This window comes from Lathamus discolor, chromosome 4 (genome assembly GCF_037157495.1).
Source record: "Lathamus discolor isolate bLatDis1 chromosome 4, bLatDis1.hap1, whole genome shotgun sequence".
In the NCBI taxonomy this organism is placed as follows: Eukaryota; Metazoa; Chordata; class Aves; order Psittaciformes; family Psittacidae; genus Lathamus; species Lathamus discolor.
Window position 1 is genome coordinate 92,442,864 of NC_088887.1, and position 23,222 is coordinate 92,466,085.

Consider the following 23,222-nt stretch of genomic DNA (forward strand, 5'->3'; position numbering starts at 1 on the left):
CATGTGAGTTGGGGAAATCACCAGTATCAATACAGACTGTGGGATGAATGGATTGAGAGCAGCTTGTGAAGAAGGACGTCGTGATACTGGTGGATGAAAAATTTGCCATGACCTGGCAATGTGCACTCATAGCCCAGAAAGTCAACTGTATCCTGGACTGCACAAATTTTAAGAGGGTAACCTTAGATTGTACATGAAGAAGAAACTCTTTAATATGAGGGTGATGAGACACTGGAACAGCTTTCCTAGGAAAGTTGTGGATGTCCCATGGCTAGAAGATTTCAAAGCCACGTTGGATGGGGCCGCAAAAAACCTGGTATAGTGAAAGTTACTCCTGCACATAGCAGAGGTGCTGGACTAGGTCTTTCAAGGTCACTTCCAACCCAAGCCATTTTATGATTCTACAACCTCCAAGGAAAAGTAGGCTGCATATTGTTTTTAGCGTACAATAGAAAATAAGAATTATTGTAGTGAAAAACGAGTAAAAAACCAACCTCATCCCAGGGACTGTAACGCAGTGACACAACGTGACACAACAGAGAAGAGTTTAAGGAAGAGATTTAAGTTTGTGGTGTTTGATTTTACTTCATTTGAATAAGATAGCATTGGTATGCATAGCTATAGTTACAACATCTGTGGTGACAATTGCTTAATGAAAAGGGAGACACACAAACAAAGGACATTGCTATACATCTCTTTCCACCCATTAGTTCACCTCCACTAAAGTTCTCTGTACCTAGTTTTCCACAGCTTCTACAGCATCAAACAGCTGCTGCTTAAAAAAGCCAAGTGAAACTGCTACTTTCGCTCTCTCTCTCTCTTGAAAAAGGAAAACATAAAACTCAAAAAACCCCAAACAAATCAACATATTTTAAAAGGCAAATGAGGCAAAAGCATAGGAAGTTTCCAAGCTTTAACACTGGATGGGCAATAGCTATACTAGCCAGGTTTGATTACATTTTTATCACAGAAATCCAACAGAAATAAACTAACAAATGCCTCAAGCCCAACTCTTTCAATGTTAATACTAAACTTTAAATTTTGCAAATGCTTGCTATTAATTAATTTTTTTTTCTCTTCCTCTTAATTGTGCAAGTAGATTTGTGACAAGGTCAGTGTTTAGCTTTAAAAGTGGACCTATACAGTAATGAGAAATAATAGCTGTTATGTTTAGGATTTTTCTCTAATCATATCTAAAATAATTTCTCTTATATAGAATTTATGACAATGCTGAGTAAAAGTTTTCTATTTCTTTTAAAGATTTCCCTAAACAATTATCAGTATCCCAGATAACATTTGTTTTGTAAACCTAACTATCCTTTCTATAAATTTTAATAACTTTGGTCCCCTTTTAACAAAAGATGGAAATAAAAACCTGCTGTATGTTAGCTACCATAAAATGCTCAGAACTACACAATTGATGGACCAGCACTTCTCTCTGCTGCTCTCTCTCTTTCCAATTATTCTATCAAGGTAGGACTTCTCTTTGCTCTTTTCTTTCCCAGACAAATAAAAAAAAAATTACTTCTTTTGAACCTTTCTAACCATATTTAATGTTTCAAGAACACAAAGATCAACAATGGACACAAATGGGAAGATTTCAATACATTACAGTCTATTTCATTAAACCATAAAAAAACTGTCTGTAGAAGGGAAACACTTCATCCCTCTCAGGCAGTAGTTCTGCGTAACTTAAAATACATTAAATAAATATTCGTATATGTGCATAATGTTTATCTACTATTTACATTTATAACATATATATATATGCAGATGAAAAGTGCAACTGGGAAATTCTATTTCAACACTGTTTCTTATTTTAAAATGTGACTGTATTTTAAACGAATCTGAACTGATATTGAAATTAACAAATTTAAGATGAAGAGTAAAGATCAAAGAAGTTCTTAGCCATTGCAAATAACTTAACTACACTAGGTATTCAGTGCTGTGCCAAAAACCTATCATTTAAGACTTTCAAGACTGATTAGATTAATTTTGTTATAATCAAGTTATGTTCTAAGATTTTAAATTGTTAGCTCTTATGCATGCTACATACACATACACTGGGCATGAGGATAACTCTTACCCAGTGTTTACATTATTAATTACTGCCAATAAAAGTACAAAGTTTTCTGGCAATATCTAAGTAAAAGAGATATACATCATATAGTATATATATGTTATATATCTTGCATGCTGTACCTTCCTTCCCTTTCTTATTTCCTGTATCTGCTAAAGTAGTTTTTATACTTGCATTCATACTCACGCTATCGACTAACTTTCTGTTTCTGCTTCCTGGGCATCCTAGCAGTGACTGAATTAAGTATGAATTGAAAAAAAGAAAAAGAAACAAATACTGAATGACCTTGGAAAAAAAAAACCACCTGCGTTGCATGAGCTTTGGTGCTCTAGTCTTGAAAATCTGTATTTCTTCACTCTTTTATGTCACATCATAGGAAACAGATTTTGAGTATTGATTATCATACATTATAAGCTGCCCATCTCACCATTAGCCCATAATTTTGACGGCTGCAGACAGTGAAGAAAATCGAACAGGCACTTTTGTACTAGCAGCAGAAACTATAACCATGAAGTGAACTATCACCACCAAGGGCTAAATTAGTATATATGAGAAAATAGAATCAATGTAAAGGGAAATATATAAATGTATATATATGTAAAATAGGTCATACACTGTGTTGTACAGCAAGATGTGCTGGTAGAGTGATATGCACCATTGGTCATTATCTCTACACTTGTCTCCCTCCTGTTGAAAATAAACCTTCAACAGTGCAAGTGTGTACAATAAACAGAAGCAGCCTAGAGGTTTTCCTAACTCTCTGGAGCTTTAAGGCTCAACAGTCCAAAGTGCTTTATGCACTTAGGGGAGAACATACACTAAAATAGAATTGTTAAATTACCAGCTGGAGAAAGAAAAAGAAACAAGCTATCTGGAAACAACAGTCACCTAGATAGGAAATGTATGGATTTTAATTTGTATTAAAATTTTAATTTTAATTAATTTCAGTCCAGTATGGATTGAAATTTAAGGTGGTATAGGATGACAGCTATGCTGGCAACATAAAATGCAGAGCAAGGTATGTATTTTGGTGCATCAAAAAGACATTTCTTACATATTTTTTCTATATTACCAGAGCATCTATATTTAACTTCTGCCTTCTGTAGCAAGCTTAATGCAAAATATACTTTTATTGTCCTATTAATTCATAAATATTGTGAACGGAATTAATTATGGGTAATGATTTCACTCTAAATATATTGTACTAGAAAGTTAATTAATTAATGCTTTAGATAGCTGGCTCCTTTCAGTGGCTAAAACTGAGATATCTTAGTTGAACTCACTAATTATATGAAATTTGCATAATGATAACAAAGAAGAAACTCAAGATATTTTTTTCTTAATAGTGATTCAAAGCAGCCAAACAGAATAAATAAACACTTCTTTTTTTTTATTTAGCTGGACTCTAATTATCTAAATCACACATACACACACAAAGCAGATAAGCAAATGAGAAGTAAACATTCCATGTACAGAGAACATCATCATACATTTTCATTAAATATTTCATATAGTGTGTTTATAAGATGAAGAAATTCATACTCTGTATCAAAGCATTCTATATAACATAATAGTAAATGTCCAGTGTTGTGTATATGGAAAATCAGACATTAAGTATATGTAAGTGTGCATATTTGTCTTTTTCTATATGTATATATGTATACACATATATATTTAAAATCTGATTTCCCTTATATGCAAGACTGAACACATACCTTGATATAGACCTAGACATTTACAATCATATTCCTCCCCAAACCTGTAAATGATGTTATCAAACTGTATCTGAAGTTACACAAGACAGAGTTCAGATCATTATAATTTATAAGATTTGACCTGGTAAATGGTCATTCAAGTGCATTCTTTTCCACAAACTTTGTACTCACAAAATATTAAAAAATGTAGCTTTGTATTGCCATATGTCCACCGATGAAGGCTAAATAAGAATACGGCTAGGTAAGTATATTAATAACTTTCACTTTTAAGCTGTCAGTAGCTTTTGTTATTTTCTTTCTTTTTTTTTTTTTTTTTTTTTTTTTTTTTGTTCTAGGAAATGCTAGCCTGTGTTTCAGGTATCTTGCTTATTTAACTCTTTTTTTTTTTTTTTCTCTTTCAATGCCTAGGCTCTACTATAATATAAACACCCCTTCAATCTGCCCTTTTCCCTCCTTCTTTCTATAAATACGGAAGCTAAAAAATAAACATAAATTGTCAGGAGTAGCTTGTTGGCTGACACGTTTGACTGGAATGGCTATCAACTAACAGCCACAAATTAAAAACACACTGGAGGACCCGTTCCAAAATGTATGCCTTGTTTTTTTTGAAGCACGCTATTCACATTGCTGATATGATCTACAGTAACTCTTGAAATGCTCTGCTATTCATTGCATTACAGAGTGAACAGTAATGCATATGTTTGCTGACTCTAGTTTCACATTACAAAGAAAACGATTTGTCTTTAAATGCATGCATGGAGTTCACACTGCTTCCCTAGGAGATTTATTCATTTCAATCTTGATGTTGTGCATTTGTCTTCATTATTGAAAACTTCCATTTAGGATATACTTAGCAATGAAACAACGTGTAAAATCCTCTGTAGCTTATATTTCTCTACTTCAACCACAAACGCTATTTAAAAATAAATAAATTAATCAGTACTTGCTTTAGACTAATAAAATAAAGCATGCTTTGCATATATTAATTCCTTGAATAGACAAAAAAGAGCTGTATTTTCTGTACATATGTGTAAACAGATGTACAATAAATGGTATCTAATGTCTAATAGAGAATATAAATCTGGCTTTCAGAACTTCAGTAACTTCTGTGATAGACCAGAAAACCGCCCAGAATTGATACGAAATGTGTCTTACTTTTTCACTTGAGACAGGCGATTGCCTTTGTTAAAGAACTGAAAAGACTATGAGGAGGTACTTATTACAGGAGAAAAATAATGGGCTGCTTTGCAATGTCCTAAACACTGGGGTTATATGACACTTCTGATGAGAACAGTCAGCTAAAGTACTACTGCTGTGGCTGGATTCCTGTTTAATTACAATTGATTTTGACATAAATGAGCAGAGGTAAACAAATACTTCTATACACATGCTTGCTGTTATTAAACAGAGCTGTCTCCAATCTGAGTATTTATATTGGCTTGTCTGTTTAAAGGCTCCTTTCAGCTAGGCAAAACAATTATGTAGCTCAGATTAGCAAAATGACTGGCAGTAAAATGAGAATGGACTGCCACTTTTTTAAATCTCTTGAATCTTGTGGGTTTTTCCTGATATTGTAACTACAAGATTCTGAGGTCTATAATACTTACATAGTTTCCCCATTGTTGGTTGTTTTTTGCTTGTTTAGTTGTTTTCTGGACACAGGATAAAGAGAGTATATTTTTATATTGATAAGGCATAAATACTTAAAAAGCAATAAAAAAAAGATGGTGGGCTTATGGATTTAATTTGTTCACATTTGTCCCAAACCATAAATATTGGACTAATATTTCAGAATTACACGGAGCACTACAGAATATTTAATATTTTTCTTCCACAAGTATGTTTTAAATTCATACCTGAAATTTAATGGCAATCACACAATTTTTTTTTTTTTTTAATTTAAACACAGAATAAGAGCAAGAAAACATTAATTTTACCTGAAAATTTTCCATCCTCACAGCGGGCTGGTCCACAGATCCCAACAATGGGTCTTTGGCCTCTGCCTTGCTGTTCTGGAGGCAAATCAGACCTGTGAGTCACAGACAGGAATAGGCTCTGCTTCCAAATTTTGCAACAATTTCAGAACTTCCACAGCAGAAAAACAATTTCTATCTATCTGTGGCCCAGGCACAGCTCACAGTCCTTAAAAATTTTCACTGTGCTTCTCAAAGGTACAAACATAGAATTTTATAGTTGGCAGTGAACTGAAGATGTCTGACTAGTAAAAATGGTGTCTCATTTCTTCCTATCAGAGGAGAAAGACGAGAGGCACATCCGGTTTTGGTTTCCAACATTTGCTTGTAAGTCAGACTGTCACCTACTCTAATTTGCAGTAAAAAGACCATATGACAGTCGTGAAAAGATATTTTGGGCTCTCCCGCATCCCACCATGAAAAATTCTCTGTAGCCTGAGGCTGCAGAGAGGAAACGTACAAGGGCTAGCTGTGCCACTCCTGCACTTAGCTGGGAAGCTACAGGGAAACTTTACTAATATGACAAATTCAAAGTTTTAATCAGTAAATCTTTTTTTGTAGAGCCCAAAAGCTGTTTCCTGGAAAAGAAGAGAAATAAAACTGCAGTAATTAACAGAAGAGAACAAGCTTGTGGATATGTTAGAAAGAACATTTTTAATATAACATATTTTCCCACTCTTGATCGAGGCAGCTCCACAGATTTAACAGCGGGATTTTTTTCAGCACTGCCGCCTAAAGTTGCAATGATTCTTAAATCTGAAACCTAACTTAATTTGTGCAATCATCTGCAACATCTGCATGATGTTCACATTATTTTTGCTAACTTTATTGGGAGATATTCATTATTATTATTATTATATCAAATTTATTAATTTCCATACCTAAATTGAAACATTTGGTAAATACTAATACTGTGTATTGTGTTTAGGAATCTAGCTGTTAACTACGTCCACCATGAAGCATCCTACGCAAATAACAATAGATTGTACTGTTAGAGACAAGAGGTAACAATGATTATGACTAGCAAAAGCAATGAATGGGAAGGAAAGACAGCATTAATGAATCTATAATCATGCTGCTGACATTTCTTGAAGATACCCCTATAAAAGCTCCATAATTTAAAGAAGCTATCCCCATCTGTCACACCGTCAAGCCACCAACAATTAGCTGCATATTACACCACTAAGTCTTCCTCACCAGTTGCCAATTATCTCAGTAGACAAATCTTCAATTAGAAAGCACCAAGCTTTTTGCTTTGTAAGCTTGTCTCATATTTGGATATGACAACTTGTTTACAGACATTGACTGATGAGGGTGCCACTGAGAAGAGAGACATGAGAGGCTTCTGAAGAAATCTGTTTCTACACCCTTTCGATGGTTCTGTTTACGTCATGACTATAGGTAGACTGTCTCCAGTGAAGTCTGTCAGGTTCTGTGTAGGAGCATGATTTTGCCTGAAACAGAATTAATGCAGTGAAGCTTTTTAAATGATATCTGTTTTCCTTTACAAAGTCTCACAAAAAATAACTAAAGGCTGTATGGGTGCTGGACCATTCAAAATCTGACCACTTCAGTGAAAGACAGTAGTTTTCTCCACATTCCTGTCAGTATGCCTGAATTTACATTCAAAATCTCCTTTACCAGACATAATGAGACAATGTCCATTTTATACTGATAGATGGAAAAGCCCACTGGGTATCAATCTCTGCTTCAAAAAGTTGATGTCATATATGGGTTATATACTTTGGACTTCATGGGAGGTACAATGCATACAATACAAGGAAGAACACTTTTGTAATGCTGCTCTCAGAAAAAAACCCTTAAGTTTTCCAGGCAAATATAACAGATTCTTGGTATTTTTCCACTGAGCTATTTTCTTGCAAAAGTAAACCAATTTTACTTATCCCTTAATATTGTACTACTTTGTTTATATCAAGCTACTGCTTTTTTACAGAACTGAAATTTTTGTCAAAGTGCTCCATTTTGAATGCCTGAAGGAACACACTGCTTCCTAAGGAATTCTCACTTGGACATACAGATGCAGAAAAGAAGCAAGTTATTTATCCTAGGAAGAAAGAAGTTATCTCAGAGCTTCAAAGATTCTCCCTTATGCTAAGTAACATATTCATTATTGTTTGATTAGATTGTGCCCTAGACTATTATTTAGTAGGTTGCTGATGTTGTGTTTTATTACCACCTTCAAAAGAGATCTGCAGGATGGGATTACCATTATTCCAATTTATGAAGCACCCACGTTCCCTTAGGAATTTGATCTTCATAATGCCATTCTACTTAGCTTTCTGCCTAGATAGCACTCCAATTAGATCAATCAGAAAGAATAATTAAGGATGCTTTCTTCGAATCTCTCTAAATATTACTGATTTTGCAGAAGGAATTGTACATGCGAACAGATTTAGTACCATATTTTCAGGTTTTCATGAACTGTAAGCGAATTTCTGCGAGACATTGAAGATGACTTGGAGTATTCACGTCTTCCTTTCCCCAAATTCTTCATCAAGAGCCTTAAGCTCCAGATCACTTTCTTACATTTCAAGGAGCGAGGAGATTATAGATAGTAACAACATTAATACAGAAAATCTAATAGTTACTTTTATCTGTAGCAGCTGAGCTCCTGAACTGAGAGTCACCTTTTTACTTGTCATCTTTGCATTTGTTATAGTTTCGACTTTTGTGTTGATGTCAGAGTACCATGATGTGACAAAACATATCCTGAAGAATTTGGGAACTATTTACAAAGATGTTGTCATTGTGTTTTCATTAGTTTCACTAATATCTTCACTTTCTAAGCCTGCTATCTTAGAGACTGTTTTCCTGTCATGAGCAACTCCTATCTAGGCCATGTTCTTATAAAAAGCCTATTTCAGTCCTGGAGGTAGACTTGAAGACTAGTTCCAAATTTCACCACCAAGTAAGGTGCAGACAGGGTAATTTCTGTTAGCTGTGACATTAGTTTATTTATCCAAACATTAGATAAATTAAGCACTGTTCAGGTAAAGCGAGTAAAACATGCAGCTGCTATCTTTAAAACTGCTGAAGGATTCAGAAATACGTCAGTGTCAATATGTTAGCTTTAAGAAAATCTTTAAAGTACTACAGCCCTAGAAATGGGGCAGTCATGCTATAAAATGCAGTAAAACTTATTCTAGACATGGATCATGCTCAGTTTTTTGGGGATATTTAAAGACCTTTTAACTACTGGAACTTATTACTATATTTACTTGATTTAGAATTTCATTACTTGATTTTAATATGTCCCCCTTCTCCTAGCTGTTTTGTTCAATTGGAAAAAAAGGCAAGAGACTTGTCCAGTTATTACTGGCCTGAATTCTTAGTATCACAGATAATGAGAAGCAGAGAAAACTGACCCTTCCTCCCCAAAATATCTTCCACATGGCTTTTGTAAAACAGCTTCTAGGTTTCCTAATAAAAATGCAGCTTTGACTTGTTTTTCTTTAGGAAAAAGAGTTGTGTAATTCCCAAGGAGACAAAAGTCATGTGTGAAGCACCATATCCAAAAGCAAAGCTCAGTGTGGCCTTGAACAAATTCTGTAAGGAGTAAAAGGTAAGAAAAAATCATCTTATGGGGGGAAAAAAAAAAAATCAAACTTTTTTTTTTTTTTAAGTCCATCTGTTACAGCACACACGTGGTATGTATCCCACTTCCCAGGTATCTAAGAAACAGTCTAGCAGAGCTCTAAACTTATTTGTAAACTCTCAAGTGACTCTGCATTTCCAGCTAAAGATGGATACAAGGCAGCTAATTTGCTACCACCAAGGGAAAATGTTATAACATAAAAACATTCCCTCCCTTAGCTTCAAAACTGTTGAGTGCCTAGGGAGCCCGACTATTTGAGGAGTTGATACTACGCATATGCTTCCTCTCTAACTGCTACATGCATACATCTGGCATCTGTCTCTGTGTTAAACAGACTTAATTGTCCCTAGTATTACTATGTAAAATACCCTCTAACCTAGATTGTTAATGCAATTGAAATAAATGAAAGGATATATGTGATTTTTGTAATCTATTTTTGCGTTATTGGCAAAATATGTAAGCTCTGTACTACAGCTACCAGCAAAATATTTTAACTCTGCCTTCTGAATAACTTTAAATAGAGATTGCATTTTTTTTCTTAGCATGACATTAGGCAGCCTTGTGCAGCCTTTTAATCAAAGTGGTCATTTAAGATAGAATTTCTTTTTCCATTTATTCTCCTTTTTTCACTTTCTTAATTGTTGATCCTCCTTCTTTATCCACATCAGACTTTAGAGCATTGAATCATTTGCTAGACATAGCTGGAATGATTCTGAAGATATATAATTTATTTTATTTTTTTTAGGTGATACTAAGGGGACTTTACCTGTTAGTACATTATTCAGGTCAGTGTTGCCAGGAAAGTCAAGACTCAGGCAAAGCACTTGATTTCAGATTTCAGTATGTTTTTAAAAGATCAAAGAGCATGGCAAATCTTATTCTTTGGTTGAGCAGACCATGCAGTACAGCAATACCCTAAAAGACTGAGGTAGCTGCATAGAACTAATATTAGAATGAAGGCTTTTTGATGTTGTTTTAACCTTTATGTCAATGTTCATCTCAAAACCACCAGCAAAGTAAATAAATAAATAAATAAATAATAATAAAAAAAGCTTCTAATTGAGATAACGCACAGAAATGAGTTCTTCCTGTAAAGTAAGGTAAAAGAAAGAGCTGGTGATTTGATGTCTGACATCATTCATGATAGCAAAAAATGAAATATGCTCAAGGTGCTTCTCTTACTAAGATTTACTTCTTTGAGCAAGATTATGAAGCGTAGTCTTTCGTAAGTCAACTGTACCTGCCTAAGTCTATTTAAGATTCAGGGAAAAGGTATTGTTACAGCTGAAGACTTCTGAAAAGACTGATTTCTTCTTACCATGTGCACTAAGTCCTAGCAAGCAGGAAGACAGGCCACAGTTTTTACACCCCTCCTGTTTAAGCTTTATTATCAAGCAACAGGTAAGCAAACCAGAGAGAGCTTTCATCTAATCTGCTATTTAAGGGAAAGTTAGGGTCATTCAATGGACTGAAAAAAAATCCAACCAACAAACAAACAAACAAACAAAAACAAAACAAAAAACACATGAAGTATACTCAGCTGTAGAATATTAGCTTCCTCAGATGCCTAAAAGCAGCTATAAGAAAGAGTAATTTCATTCAAGAAACAGAGGTACCCACATAATCTAATTTTGACAATTAAAATTAAACTAGAATTCTTATGCTGTCTCTAGAGACAATGAAGGATGGATTCAAACAATCATTCAGAATGTCAGTGACAGGCCCCCAGATCTAAAACCCTCCACAGATAGGCCCACCTATTCTCACTGAATATGCATCAAGTTGATGTCCTGAAGTTATCTACTTCTGTGTTAGGGATATATTCCCTTTCTGGGGTATATATATTTCTGGCTGTTCCCTATTAGCTAATTTCCCTATTATTTCCTATAAAGATATTAGCTTTAGTTTTTCACCACTCAGAAAATAGTCTGGTTTGATTCTAAGGGCCCAGTATTCCCTAATTTAATGTGGATAGGCCTTAGGTGTGTAACTCAGCATCATGAGACCCCTTTTCCAAGAAGTGCTCATAATGCACATTGTCTTCCCATTGGTCAGATAATTGCCCCTTTACAGACTAATAACTTACTGGTTACATGCACATATAGATTCTGGGATTTCCACAGAATATTCATTCAGTATTTAGTCAGATAAAGATTCGTGGTATTTTCCCACTGAGTGTCCTGGGTTCAGCAGTAGCAGTCATTTTTCTCCTTCTTAGTAGCTGGTGCAGCCCTGTGTTTTGAATTTTCAGCCTGGGAACAGAGCTGATAAAACAAATGTTTTAGTCTGACCAAGGACTTTCTGATCCCCATGCTCTGCCAGGGAGGAGGGAAAGCTGGGAGGAAGCAGAGACAGGACACCTGACCCAAACTGACCAAAGAGGTATTTCATACAACAGCACGTTATGCCCAGGATGTAACAGAGAGTTATCTGGAAGGGCTAGGACACTGTGGGGTTGGAGGAGGTATCGATCGGTGCTTGGTCAGGTGGGGTTGGGCGAGTTATTGGTCGGCTGGTGTTGAGGTGTTGTATTCTTTCCCCTTGTTATTTCCTTTATCATTATTATTACTGGTGGTAGCAGTAGTGATTTGTGTTATACCTTAGTTACTAAACTGTTCTTATCTCAACCCGCGGGAGTGCATTCTTTTTGATTCTCCTCTCTGTCCCTCCAGGAGTAGAAGGAGGGAAAGAAGGGGGGGAGTGAGTGGACAAGCTGTGTGACTTTGTTTAAACCACGACACTGAGCTATTTTCTTGCAAAAGTAAATCAATTTTACTTATCCCTTAATACTGTACTACCGTGTTTATACCAAGCTACCACTTTTTTACAGAATTAAAATCTGTGTCAAAAAGTACTCTATTTTGAATGTCTGAAGGAACACATTGGTATTTGCTACTCTTCATTGAGGCAAACTGTACCTTCCTTTTTGCAGCTGTAGCTCTGGCTCTAATTAAATGCTTGTCATAACTATAACAAGGTGTTGTTTGCTGATGTATACATGCTGCCACCTTAACAGAAGCAGTAAGTTTGACTTGGTGTGAAGTGGCTTTAATTTAATTTAATTTAATTTAATTTTATTTTATTTTATTTTTTCCAGAAATTTAGCAAAAGAAATTCAGATCAGCTAATCAACTATACTTTGTCTACAGAGCAAGTTGGCACCTTAGGTATGACCAGAATATCATCCTAGCTCCTGCTGGAATTCAGAAGCGGAGGCAAATGAGAGCCAAACTCCTACTTGCCAACTATTCTGTCTGGCCATACCTTGCTTTTGCAGCCCAGGCTCTGCTGGCTCACAGATCTGAATCCTAAATACAGCAGAGTAATGGATAATTTGCAAAGAAGCTACATTCTAATTTTCATTTTTAGCTGCAGTTTAAACCTACATACCTTCTGCAAATATTACCAAAGCATACCTTTAGCTTTTGCTTAGCTAGGAAAATAAAAAGAGGGGAGCTTCATGAATCGTAGCTCATATTTCTGTACCAGATTTTTCAGACCTACCTGTCTGTCCTGAGAGTACATAATTGCTAACCTTGGATTCTGGAGTCAGCCTCTAGGTTTTCTGAGATGCCCAAAACTGAATCATAATATGTCCCTTTCCAAGGACAAAATAGAATTTATTGACACAGAGCAGTACAACTGGAATTTCCACTAGTCACTAATTATCAGAAACAATTCTGATCTGAAACATTTTATTTGAAAGCTTTGAGTAGGACTGAGCTCTTCCATTCATTAAGTCTGTGGCTTTCAACGTCAACACAAATGCTCCTTCTTTAAATAAACAGTTTAAATTTGGCATGCACTTTTTGATTTGTTGAATAAGTATTTCTCAGAGAGTCAGAATGGGATGATAAACTACTGTCAACAACTTTATCGATAAAACATCAGTCACAGTCCTCTGAAAAGCTGACACACTTATCTAACAGTTAATTTTTCTTTAAACATAATCAAGTGTAAAACCAATGATGTCAATCCTATAGAATATATCTGGATTATCAAATGTTCCTGTGATATATTACCACAGCTACATTTAGCCACCACAGCCTACTGGTCTACATGATATTCAAATAAATTCAACTGCAGCTTGATGTTACAAACTGCCTTCAACATTTTTATCTGCAGTTCATTGAACCTACATCATTTCAAGAAGTATTTCAGAGGCATTACTGCACAGGCTAGTATTCACAACATACGCTGAGATAAAACATAAGGTAGATATTTTCAGTTTTAGAGCATTCTTTTTCAGTAGGAAAAAAAAACTAAGGGGTTTTAAGGGCTATTAAAAAGAAAATATTCATTAAAATTATATGAAAATAGATAAAAACAGCATGGGAAAATAAAGGGCAATTCTTTCATAGGTTAACCACTGAATAAAAAGGAGTTATTATGTAAGTCTGATTTTCAAGTCAAAGAATGAAAGGGAAGAAGTCATATGTTAAATCTAGATGTTTATGTAGAATACCTTACCTAAAATTTCCTCAGACTAATTAATTATAAATTAAACTGTTGGCAAGCCTTCTCTGAAAAAATTGTATCTGAAGTAATATATTTATTTTGCTTACTGTGAGGATCTGTTTTATAAAACAATCATTAAAAACTATTCTTGAATATAATTGCCTACTTAATTTCAAACAGGAAATCAAAGTGGAGTGAAAATACAGAATAAAGCATTTCACACAGACAGGCGTATGTATATTTCTGACACTTTTTAATTTCTACCTTTGGAAAGGAAAACACAGATGCTCCTATAAGCTTTCAGTGTCCCAGTTAGCCTGTTCTAACTATGATGACAACACGTCTCTTTGATGACATGGATGCATATATCTAAACTTCAAGTCTTCCTTCTAGCAAAACTGCAGTTCAGTACAGAAGGTCAATGATAATCTGCTTATTAAAGCCAAGTGTTTGTAAGTAGCAAGCAGCTTTTTCTTGTTAGGATTTGTCTGTCTGGTTTCCTATCTGATTTATGCAGGGACATGCATCTATTTACCATACTAAAACCTGTTGTTAATCTTTTGCATGTGGCATATTCTTTATTCGTTTCCTAGTGGCAGACAAACGGAACTGGCATTACTTTTAGCACTCTCAAAGACATGGTCAGTGCAGATCCCCTCCTGCTTATTATTTAACAGTGTCTGCCAGTAGGATTTGGGAATCCCAAACAAGTGTTGCAAGGGAAGGGTTAAATTCAGCTTGTTTAATGGCACTCTCTGTTCCTTGGATCATTCATCATATTCATGGAATCTGTTCCATGGAGGGACCTAAGGCTGCCAATTAAAATAAATTAAACGAGGTGGACAGCCATCAGAGTGCATCAGATCACTGTCATGATCTGAAGTAACTTTATTAATGGTGAGAAGATATGTTGGTACAGACAGTTCTTTTAATCTACTCCAAAGGCCCACATATTCCTTGCAAAAAGTTGTGCTTGGGAGGTATAATCTCTAGAGCTAAGCTCCCTGAGAAGTGATAATATTAAGAGAAACCTGCTGGGGTACTTGATTTAACATTAAAGTGAATTTATCAGCTACTCCCAACTTTTTGAGAGACTAATTGAATTATCAAAGGCTGCAATGGGGAATGTAAAGTCTTCTGAGAATGAATCTGTAATATATATAAAATCCTTAATTTATGCTTAAAATCTAGTAACAGCCTGGATGCTAAAACACACCTGAATTTAAGATACCTTTTGTATGTCTAAAGCCAATCTCTACCCATCAAATTTACGGGAAATGTCAAGTGTTTGGGACAGGAAAAAGACAAATTTATGTAAGACATCTTATTTATTCTGTGTCCTTTTTTCAGTGTCTTCAGGTGTGCTGAGTACTCAGTAGGGTAAGTTGTATCAAGTTTGTTATTCAGCTGTTTACAGTATTTATTTTAATATTTCACTTTTTTTTTGGCTTTCAGAAAGAACATACAATTTCCCTCATTTTTTGGTGGGATCACACATGATTAAAATAAAACATGAATGCATCATCTTCTTGAATTAAGGCATCTAATAGTGACAAAAAAGCTGCTATTAATGCAGAAATTAATTTCGTTTGTGAAAATCTAGCCTTGCCCAAAATTTTGCAAGATAAGTATCTGATAATTTTTTTTTTTTTTTTTTACTGTGTGTCTTTGACGTACATATAGGTGGCAATTTGTTATATCCCCCTGATATGTAGTTAGAGATCACCTTCATATACATACATTGTGAAAATAAATGTTCACAATGATACTGGTGAATCTGTATTATAGAGACAAAGTTGTGTCTATAATGCATACACTTTAAATTGAAAGTATGAGAGTAAAGCTTGCAAGACTTGCATGACAGAACAAAATACACAAGACCAGCTTTGACCCTGTAAGCCTCCTGTGCTGAAGTCAAGTGCAGTGACAAGCTGGAGGTGTTCATTGCATCGAGAGGTGAAAAGAGGTGATTGTGAGAAGTGTGAAGGCAATTCTATATCCATAATGTATTCATCCTAGAGTGCAAGGACACGTGTTACAATGCCTTCTCTTAACAAGCAGTTTTAGAGATACCCAGGTAAAAGCCTGTAAAGAATCACAAATAAAGGATAATTCAACATGATGTTATAAAGCATTAGAAAGGACATGCTGTAATCTTACTCTGTCATAGAAGTGTATTCTGTCACTAGAACACAAATGGTGATAATTGCAAGTAATCAATAATTATACCAAGAACCATCTGCTTCTCTCTCATGCACAGAGCAAAATCAATAGCATTCCCAAAACATGCTAGTGGTGTTTTATATTTCCCCATTCCCTTATGTAGACCTCTCAGAGGCATGCAGAAACCATTGCTCAGTGAAGTGGACCTGGAAGCAGATCAGGAGAATCTGAGGAGCTATTAGTTGCCTCTAATTTATTCTTCAAAATAGAAATTATCTGTTTAAAGAACACGAGAAGGGAAAGAAAATGTCAACTGTCCCCCCTGCATTAAATGCATGTATAGGCTTCTAGTATTTGCAAATCAAATGCCTTGCCAGCCTCTCAAGAGCCTCAGAAATCAGATTGCCTGTCCCTGATTTTCTGAGTGTTGTTTCACTGATAAATCCATCTTCTGACTTTCCATCTGCCACCAAAGGAAATGTAAACTTTTTCAAAACTCTGACCAGTTTTGCATATTCACTGGCCTTCCATCATCTTTTTTCCACTACTTTTAGGTTGTGATAGATTTGTCCTCCTGAGCTTCTCCACAGGGCTGTTAGTCTCCTTGTGCTTAATTCTGATCATTAGACCTGTTTCTGTTGCACTGTCTACAAAGTTGTTAATAACACATAGTTCCATGAGCAGTGGAAGTAATTAAAGCTTATTTTCTGCAATTTTTTTTGTATTATTGTTGACTAACACGTCTTGGAAGACACAGTCCGCTTGAAGCTTTCTCAGTAACTAAGGCACTGTTAATGACTTTCTCCAGTAAAGAGTCTTCAGTGTCTAAGAATGTATGACATTAGTTTTTCACTTATATTGGGCACTTCTATACTCCATTACAGTTGTCTACATCCACAAAATTTGTGGAAATTTATTTTTGAGGCCTGTGGCTTTGGATAGATACTGTTTCAAAAATTACAGGTAACGGGGGAAACACGCAGACACAGATTGCAATTTCATGTAGTTATTTCTAAAAAATCACTGAAAATTTATCTTTCCCATAACTATTGTTAAAAATTATCTCCCTACATAGAAGTTGCTTTTTTTTTCTCAAATATATGGAAGACAGGTAGGAGATCATGTATGCTGCCAGAAGATACTTATTGACTAGTTTTTTCAAATGTTACTTGCTAGCCAAATATATGCAAAATATATTTAAATGACTTCTTGTTGAGAACCAGATTAGCCTGAATAAAGACATTCACTAATGTTTCCACACTGATTCTGACACTGGACTAACTCAGACACACTCAGCACGCCATACTGCTTTGTGCTGTTCACACAGATAGGGACATACATTTACTCCTAAGGAATGTGTTGGAACATAGCCCAAAATTCTGACACTTGTATGCCTCCAAGGAAGGTGTCCATATGCCAGATAGGTGCCTAACTTCCCATTATAGTACACGGAGTCCTACTTAAAAGACTCAATACCATGCACACACTACTGTAGATATTTGCAGTTGATCTGAATCCAGTTGCTAATTGGGTGTATGAACATGGACTAAAATTGCACTCCAAATGTCTAAATATAGATGTAGGTTACCATCTTAAGCAGAAGTACTGGAAAACACTTGGTTCCTTACCCCAAACACAGTCTTCTATAATAAGACACTTGCACAGAATTTTGGCAGTGATTACAATCAGGGATGCAGAACTGACATCTAATTGGATTATTTTTGTTACTGTGTTAGGAAATTCCTATTCTGATTAATCAGTCTTGCTAGAAAAATGTGCTATTTATTTCACAGCAGTTTTTGAGAAAGTGTTCTGAAAATTCTTGGAAGATATGCTCCAGCTTGTTGTGCCCAGCTGTGTTACATCACACAACACCACACTTACACATGATTAATGGAAATCTTATCATCTGACACTAGCCAAGAAAGAACTAATTTAACTTGCTTATATTCCCACCCCTTCCATAAGGAAAAAGATTGCCTGGTGCTACTTTAAAAAAATTGAGCAGATTAGCTTCTGTACTCTCATACTTGGAGCCATGGACAAGAAAGTAAAAGTTGCAGGAGGTCACAGGTCAAAATCCACCACAAGAGGCCAATATATTTCTAACAGATAAAAATGTGAAGATTGGGGTGAAGGGAAGGAAAAGCCAAAACTGTGGAAATAATTTTGCTGAGAACTGTTTCTCTAAATCAGAATCGCAAGTTTAGACTTACCACTCTCCAGCATGAACTAAGTTATAAACCTTCAACCAACAATAATTATCACTTATTTGGATACAGTTTAAAGCAGCTTTGAGAAAGCGTTCTGAAATTTCTTGGAAGGTATTTAAGTAGCATCCAAGATCAGCTCAAACAGTGAAGAAAAATTTATGAATATAAACTTTCAGGTCAACAAACTTTTAACTTACCAAACTTAAGCATGCCTGGAAGTGTTCAAGGCCAGGTTGGATAAGGTTTTGAGCAACCTGGTTTAGTGGAAGTTGTCCCTGACCATGGCAGGGGGGTTGGAACTAGATGAGATCTTTAAGGTCCCTTCCAAACCCAACCATGCTACAATTCTATGATTCTGTGATTTTCTACCTGAGTAGAAAAAAATAGCTTTTAAAATAGAACATTTATCAATAGGTTATTCTGAAGAATTCAAAGCACACAAAATTTTATAAGTACGTACATAATACATGTTGGCAGATATGCAGAAAGAGAGAATGTCTGTTATACACCTGCTTTTCTAAAATGCAGAATCATATTAAAACCAAAAATATCAGTGATTATAAAAAAATCCCAGTCCACCTTCTAAAACAGTTTCTTTTCCTCACTAATTCAGAAATCTCTTCAAGCTTTACTTAATTTATAACTTAGTTGTGGTTGTGCTCAGCTGTACTAGGTGTGGCTATGTTTGCTTGCCTTTTTTCCCATTTAACTGGTACTAAGCAAAACTGGAAGAAAAATAAAGTTATGTAACACAAAAGAAGTAGGCTCTAAACCAGAATGCATTTTTACATGAACATTGTTTTATGAATATCAGTTCCTTCATAAATGTATAGCAAAATTACATCACTTACTTCCATAACCTAAAAGTAAGAATTAATTTTGTTGGGGGGGGGGGGGGGGGGGTGGGCGGGGAGGAATTCGAAGAATTTTTAAAGATGTCCAAACTGGACTCTAGCTAACTGTAACCTAACTGAAGCTGTTCCACACCTCCAGGGTTTTATTCAAAAGGAGTGGGAATTTTTAAGCCTACACACAGCTAGAGTATCTCCTTTTAAAAATACATGTGTGTATCTATCTGTAGCAATGAGCAGGAGAAATACCTTCTGAAAAGTACTCTTGCTTTCATGAAATATAAACTATTACAAAATATATGAAAAGCAACATATTACTTAATAATTGTTTTAATTTTCTTTTTTATTCTTCAATCTTTTGTTTCTCATCTCATTTTTCTTTCTGTCCATGTTTCTCTTCCTCCATTCCTCCTTCAAAACATGTAATACAGTGCTCTTTTGCTAGCTCACTTACAGTTTTCTGAAGTGCTTTTTTCCACTTTTTCATTGAATAAAAATATCCAGAACTAAAAATAAGCCATAGAATTATCTCCAAAGCTAAACAAAACCTGAATTGTTACTACCTTTGGTGATTTTAATTTGCATAATGCAATTAGTTCTGTTTTTTTTCCTCATGAAGTACAGATCTAATAAGCTTATTATTGTATACTGGCTGCAGTTACATGACACCAAGTGAGACATGGAGTAAGTCACATGCACTCACACAGGCCGAAAACTGAAATAATGTTTCAAGATTTATATTTTTGGTCAGGTATAGAATTTCTCACAATATGGACAGGCAGATTATAAATGATTTTTTTTTCATTCTCAGCTGAAATCTGTGTCTTGCAGTAAAGCAGGTAATAATGAGACAAAGTATTTCATGTTTTAAGAAAAACTACCTTTTCAATAAATTTACACTAGATACTAATGAGGTATATTGTGCAATGTTTAACCTGCTTTTAAAAAAAAAGTGAGAAGTAATTCTTCTGTCTGGCTCTCGGGTATTAAGTCTGTACATCTTTTATTCTGACAGTTCCGCTTCAGGCTATAAAATAAAAGAACCTGTTCTACATCTACTATTTAAAACAAGGGCAGAAAAACTAAACCTCCATCAATCTGCTGTCTTTGTTTTATGGCTTATCTATGGCAAAAAATTAATCATAAGAAAGATTTGTTCTGATTCCAAAGACAGATCCCTCAACTTGCAGGTATCTGTGAACCATGATTTTCTATAGAGATTGGTGGCAATGGTGCAGTTGCAGTATTAAACATACTATAACACTGAGATACTGCTATTCACTTGCAATTACAGTAAGGATCTGTAATAGGAATGTATCTAGAAAATGTGCATGCATACACCATGCACTGAAGTAATATGGGCTCATATTATTTAAAAAAACATTTCATGGTTTTTTCACATCTCTACCTCATCTAAATGGCATACTTACTTTTAGAAGCTCTGTCAGGACTAAAGCAAATAACACAGTGATACAATTTTGAATTGTTTTTTCAGAGGAAATTTCAGTCCAAATCCCTTGAATACAAAATACATACAAGTATGCAGTTTCTTCATGAAGTCACTTGTAAGCTCTTCAAGAAATAACAGAGTCTATTGAGTTGTGAAGTGTGACTATTTAAGCTGTGACTTTTCAAAAAGGATGTCTTACACAGCTTTATAATCTCACATGTAAATTTTGGATCACAAGTGAAGACAGACAGCAGGTGAAGTATTTGTTCACCTGTAAGAAGCAGTTCAACAGACTGAAGTCTACTTGTGATGGTATATAGGGTGAGGATAACAGATGAAAGCAAATTCAAGAATGCTTGAAAAATAAAATATTTTGAGGTAACAAGAAGAAAATTAAAACTTTGGGGAAAATATTTATTTCCTTCCCCAAAATGGTCTCTGATTTTATCTTAACCTGGGGAATAGCCATCTCTGAAAAAGCGTGGTTGCAGTTGCATTAAAGCACGTTTCTTTTAGTCAAGGGTGACTGTATTCAGGAATAACTCACATTGAGGTAAATAATCTACTCAGGGTAAAAGGGAATACACAGTGTTGTGGTGATGCAAATGATTTACTCTAGTACCTCTGTAAGTAGCTTCAGCTCCCTTTTTTAGATAGATCTGTCCTGACAGCAATTTCATAATGTGTTCAAACCCAGTGACAGAAAATATCAAGTGGAAAAAAATTTTGAGATACTTAAAAAATGATAGTTCACTTTAAAGCATGACACAACTGTGAGAAAAGGGAACAGAAAACCACACATGTATAGTTTAGTTGCATATATTACATAAAGATTGTGAAAAATGTATCTTGTATGGATTGTATGGATTATTTGGATATTTGCAAAGCATGAAATAAACAGCTAATTACATAAGCTACCAACAACTTTGCATAGAAAGAGCTTATAGGGTTTCTGACCTGATATGGTATTCATTTAATCTAATTTATGAAACTGCTTGAGGAAATATTCAGCTGCTTTCTGAAAGACTGACTTGGGGATTCTTGGAGCTGTAAAAATGTTCAACTGATTAGACTTAAAATAAAAACATTTAGTTTTACATTAATCTTCCAGAAATGGGCAATGATTTTGAGAAACAGATTACTGTCTAAAAGTCTTGCCAAAAAATACCTAGCTGAGAGCAACCACAACTACTTTTTTTTTAAGTCTAATTTTCTTATTTTCAATCTTTATTCAACATCTGTTCTTTCTACCCTCCTTTGTAACATAATTATGCAGAAATCCAGCAGAAAACAGGTTGAGCAGTTAATAACAGGAAGCTTAAATATTTTTTCACACTGGTGCCCTGCAGATGTTTCTTCTTTTACTTTTTCTTTTTTTTTTTTTTTTTTTTTACTTTGGCTTTTAATTTAATTGGTGTGTGTTTCTTTCCTGATCTTAAAGTATGCTATCACAACATATGGAAGCACCTGAAGATAAGTCTTGGAAATGCACATGTTAATAAGGTCCTTATTATGATAGGTAGCAAATTTAAGAGGAGAGAGAGAAATTAACAATTTTTTCAGTTAAAGCAGAAGGAATTTGATTGAGATATATAGTCTCCCAAAACGCTCACTCCAGGAAGACTTATAGACATTTTAGAGATATTCTGTATAAAGGCTGACAATCTCTCAGTACACATCTATAGAATAGAATCATAGAATAGTTAGGGTTGGAAAGGACCTCAAGATCATCTAGTTCCAACCCCCCTGCCATGGACAGGGACACCTCACACTAAACCATCCCACACAAGGCTTCATCCAACCTGGCCTTGAACACTGCCAGGGATGGAGCATTCACAACCTCCCTGGGCAACCAATTCCAGTGCCTCACCACCCTAACAGGAAAGAATTTCCTCCTTATATCCAGTCTATATATATGTTTTCTCTAAAATAGGTTCACTTTTCTATATTTGACATAAACTCATTACACATCTCAAAAGTAATCGTGGTTCCGTGATAAATACTCCTCATTTTCCAATACTTCATTTTAGTAATTAGCACTTGACATTTAGCCTAAAAGAGATGGAAAAATGTTATAACTGCAGATGTTCAAAAGGTCTACTTAAATATGAGTTCCTCCATGTAGAAACTGGTACAAGATGCTGTTTTCCCTGGAATTTCTAGAATCTGCTGATTAAGATAAATAAAGGGTCTTAATTCATCTGGAAAAAAAATATTTAAAGAATTCAGTCTTAACTGAGACAAAAGTACTAAAGGTTGCCAAAAAAAAGTAAAAAAAAAAAGGAAAGATAAAAATTACAGAAGACAATAATATGAAGAAATAGAATGGATTTCATTTTATGTGATACACGTAAACAGACAAAGCAAAGTAAGTGTAATTGAATGTATGACCTATTGTAATTAGAGGATTCCATTTTCAGGTTCACATAAATACCTTAACTAGAATTATTCACAGAATCACAGAATCCCAAGGGTTGGAAGGGACCTCAAAAGATCATCTAGTCCAACCCCCCTGCAAGAGCAGGGCAACCTAGAGTACATCACACAGGAACTTGTCCAGGCGGGCCTTGAATATCTCCAACGTAGGAGACTCCACAACCCCCCTGGGCAACCTGTTCCAGTGCTGTCACTCACACAGTAAAAAAGTTTTTCCTGATGTTCACATGGAACCTCCTATGCTCCAGTTTACACCCACTGCCCCTT

General features: G+C 35.1%; 1 protein-coding gene across 1 annotated transcript in view; it reads right to left on the reverse strand.

Annotated features, from left to right (window-relative positions):
* Nucleotides 1–23,222, reverse strand: part of PCDH17 (protocadherin 17) — a 90,573-nt gene that overhangs the window by 5,030 nt on the left and 62,321 nt on the right. The window contains exon 5 of the mRNA XM_065678162.1: nt 5,733–5,807. Within this exon, the coding sequence (XP_065534234.1) occupies nt 5,733–5,807 (75 nt within the window). The remainder of the gene's footprint in view (nt 1–5,732; nt 5,808–23,222) is intronic.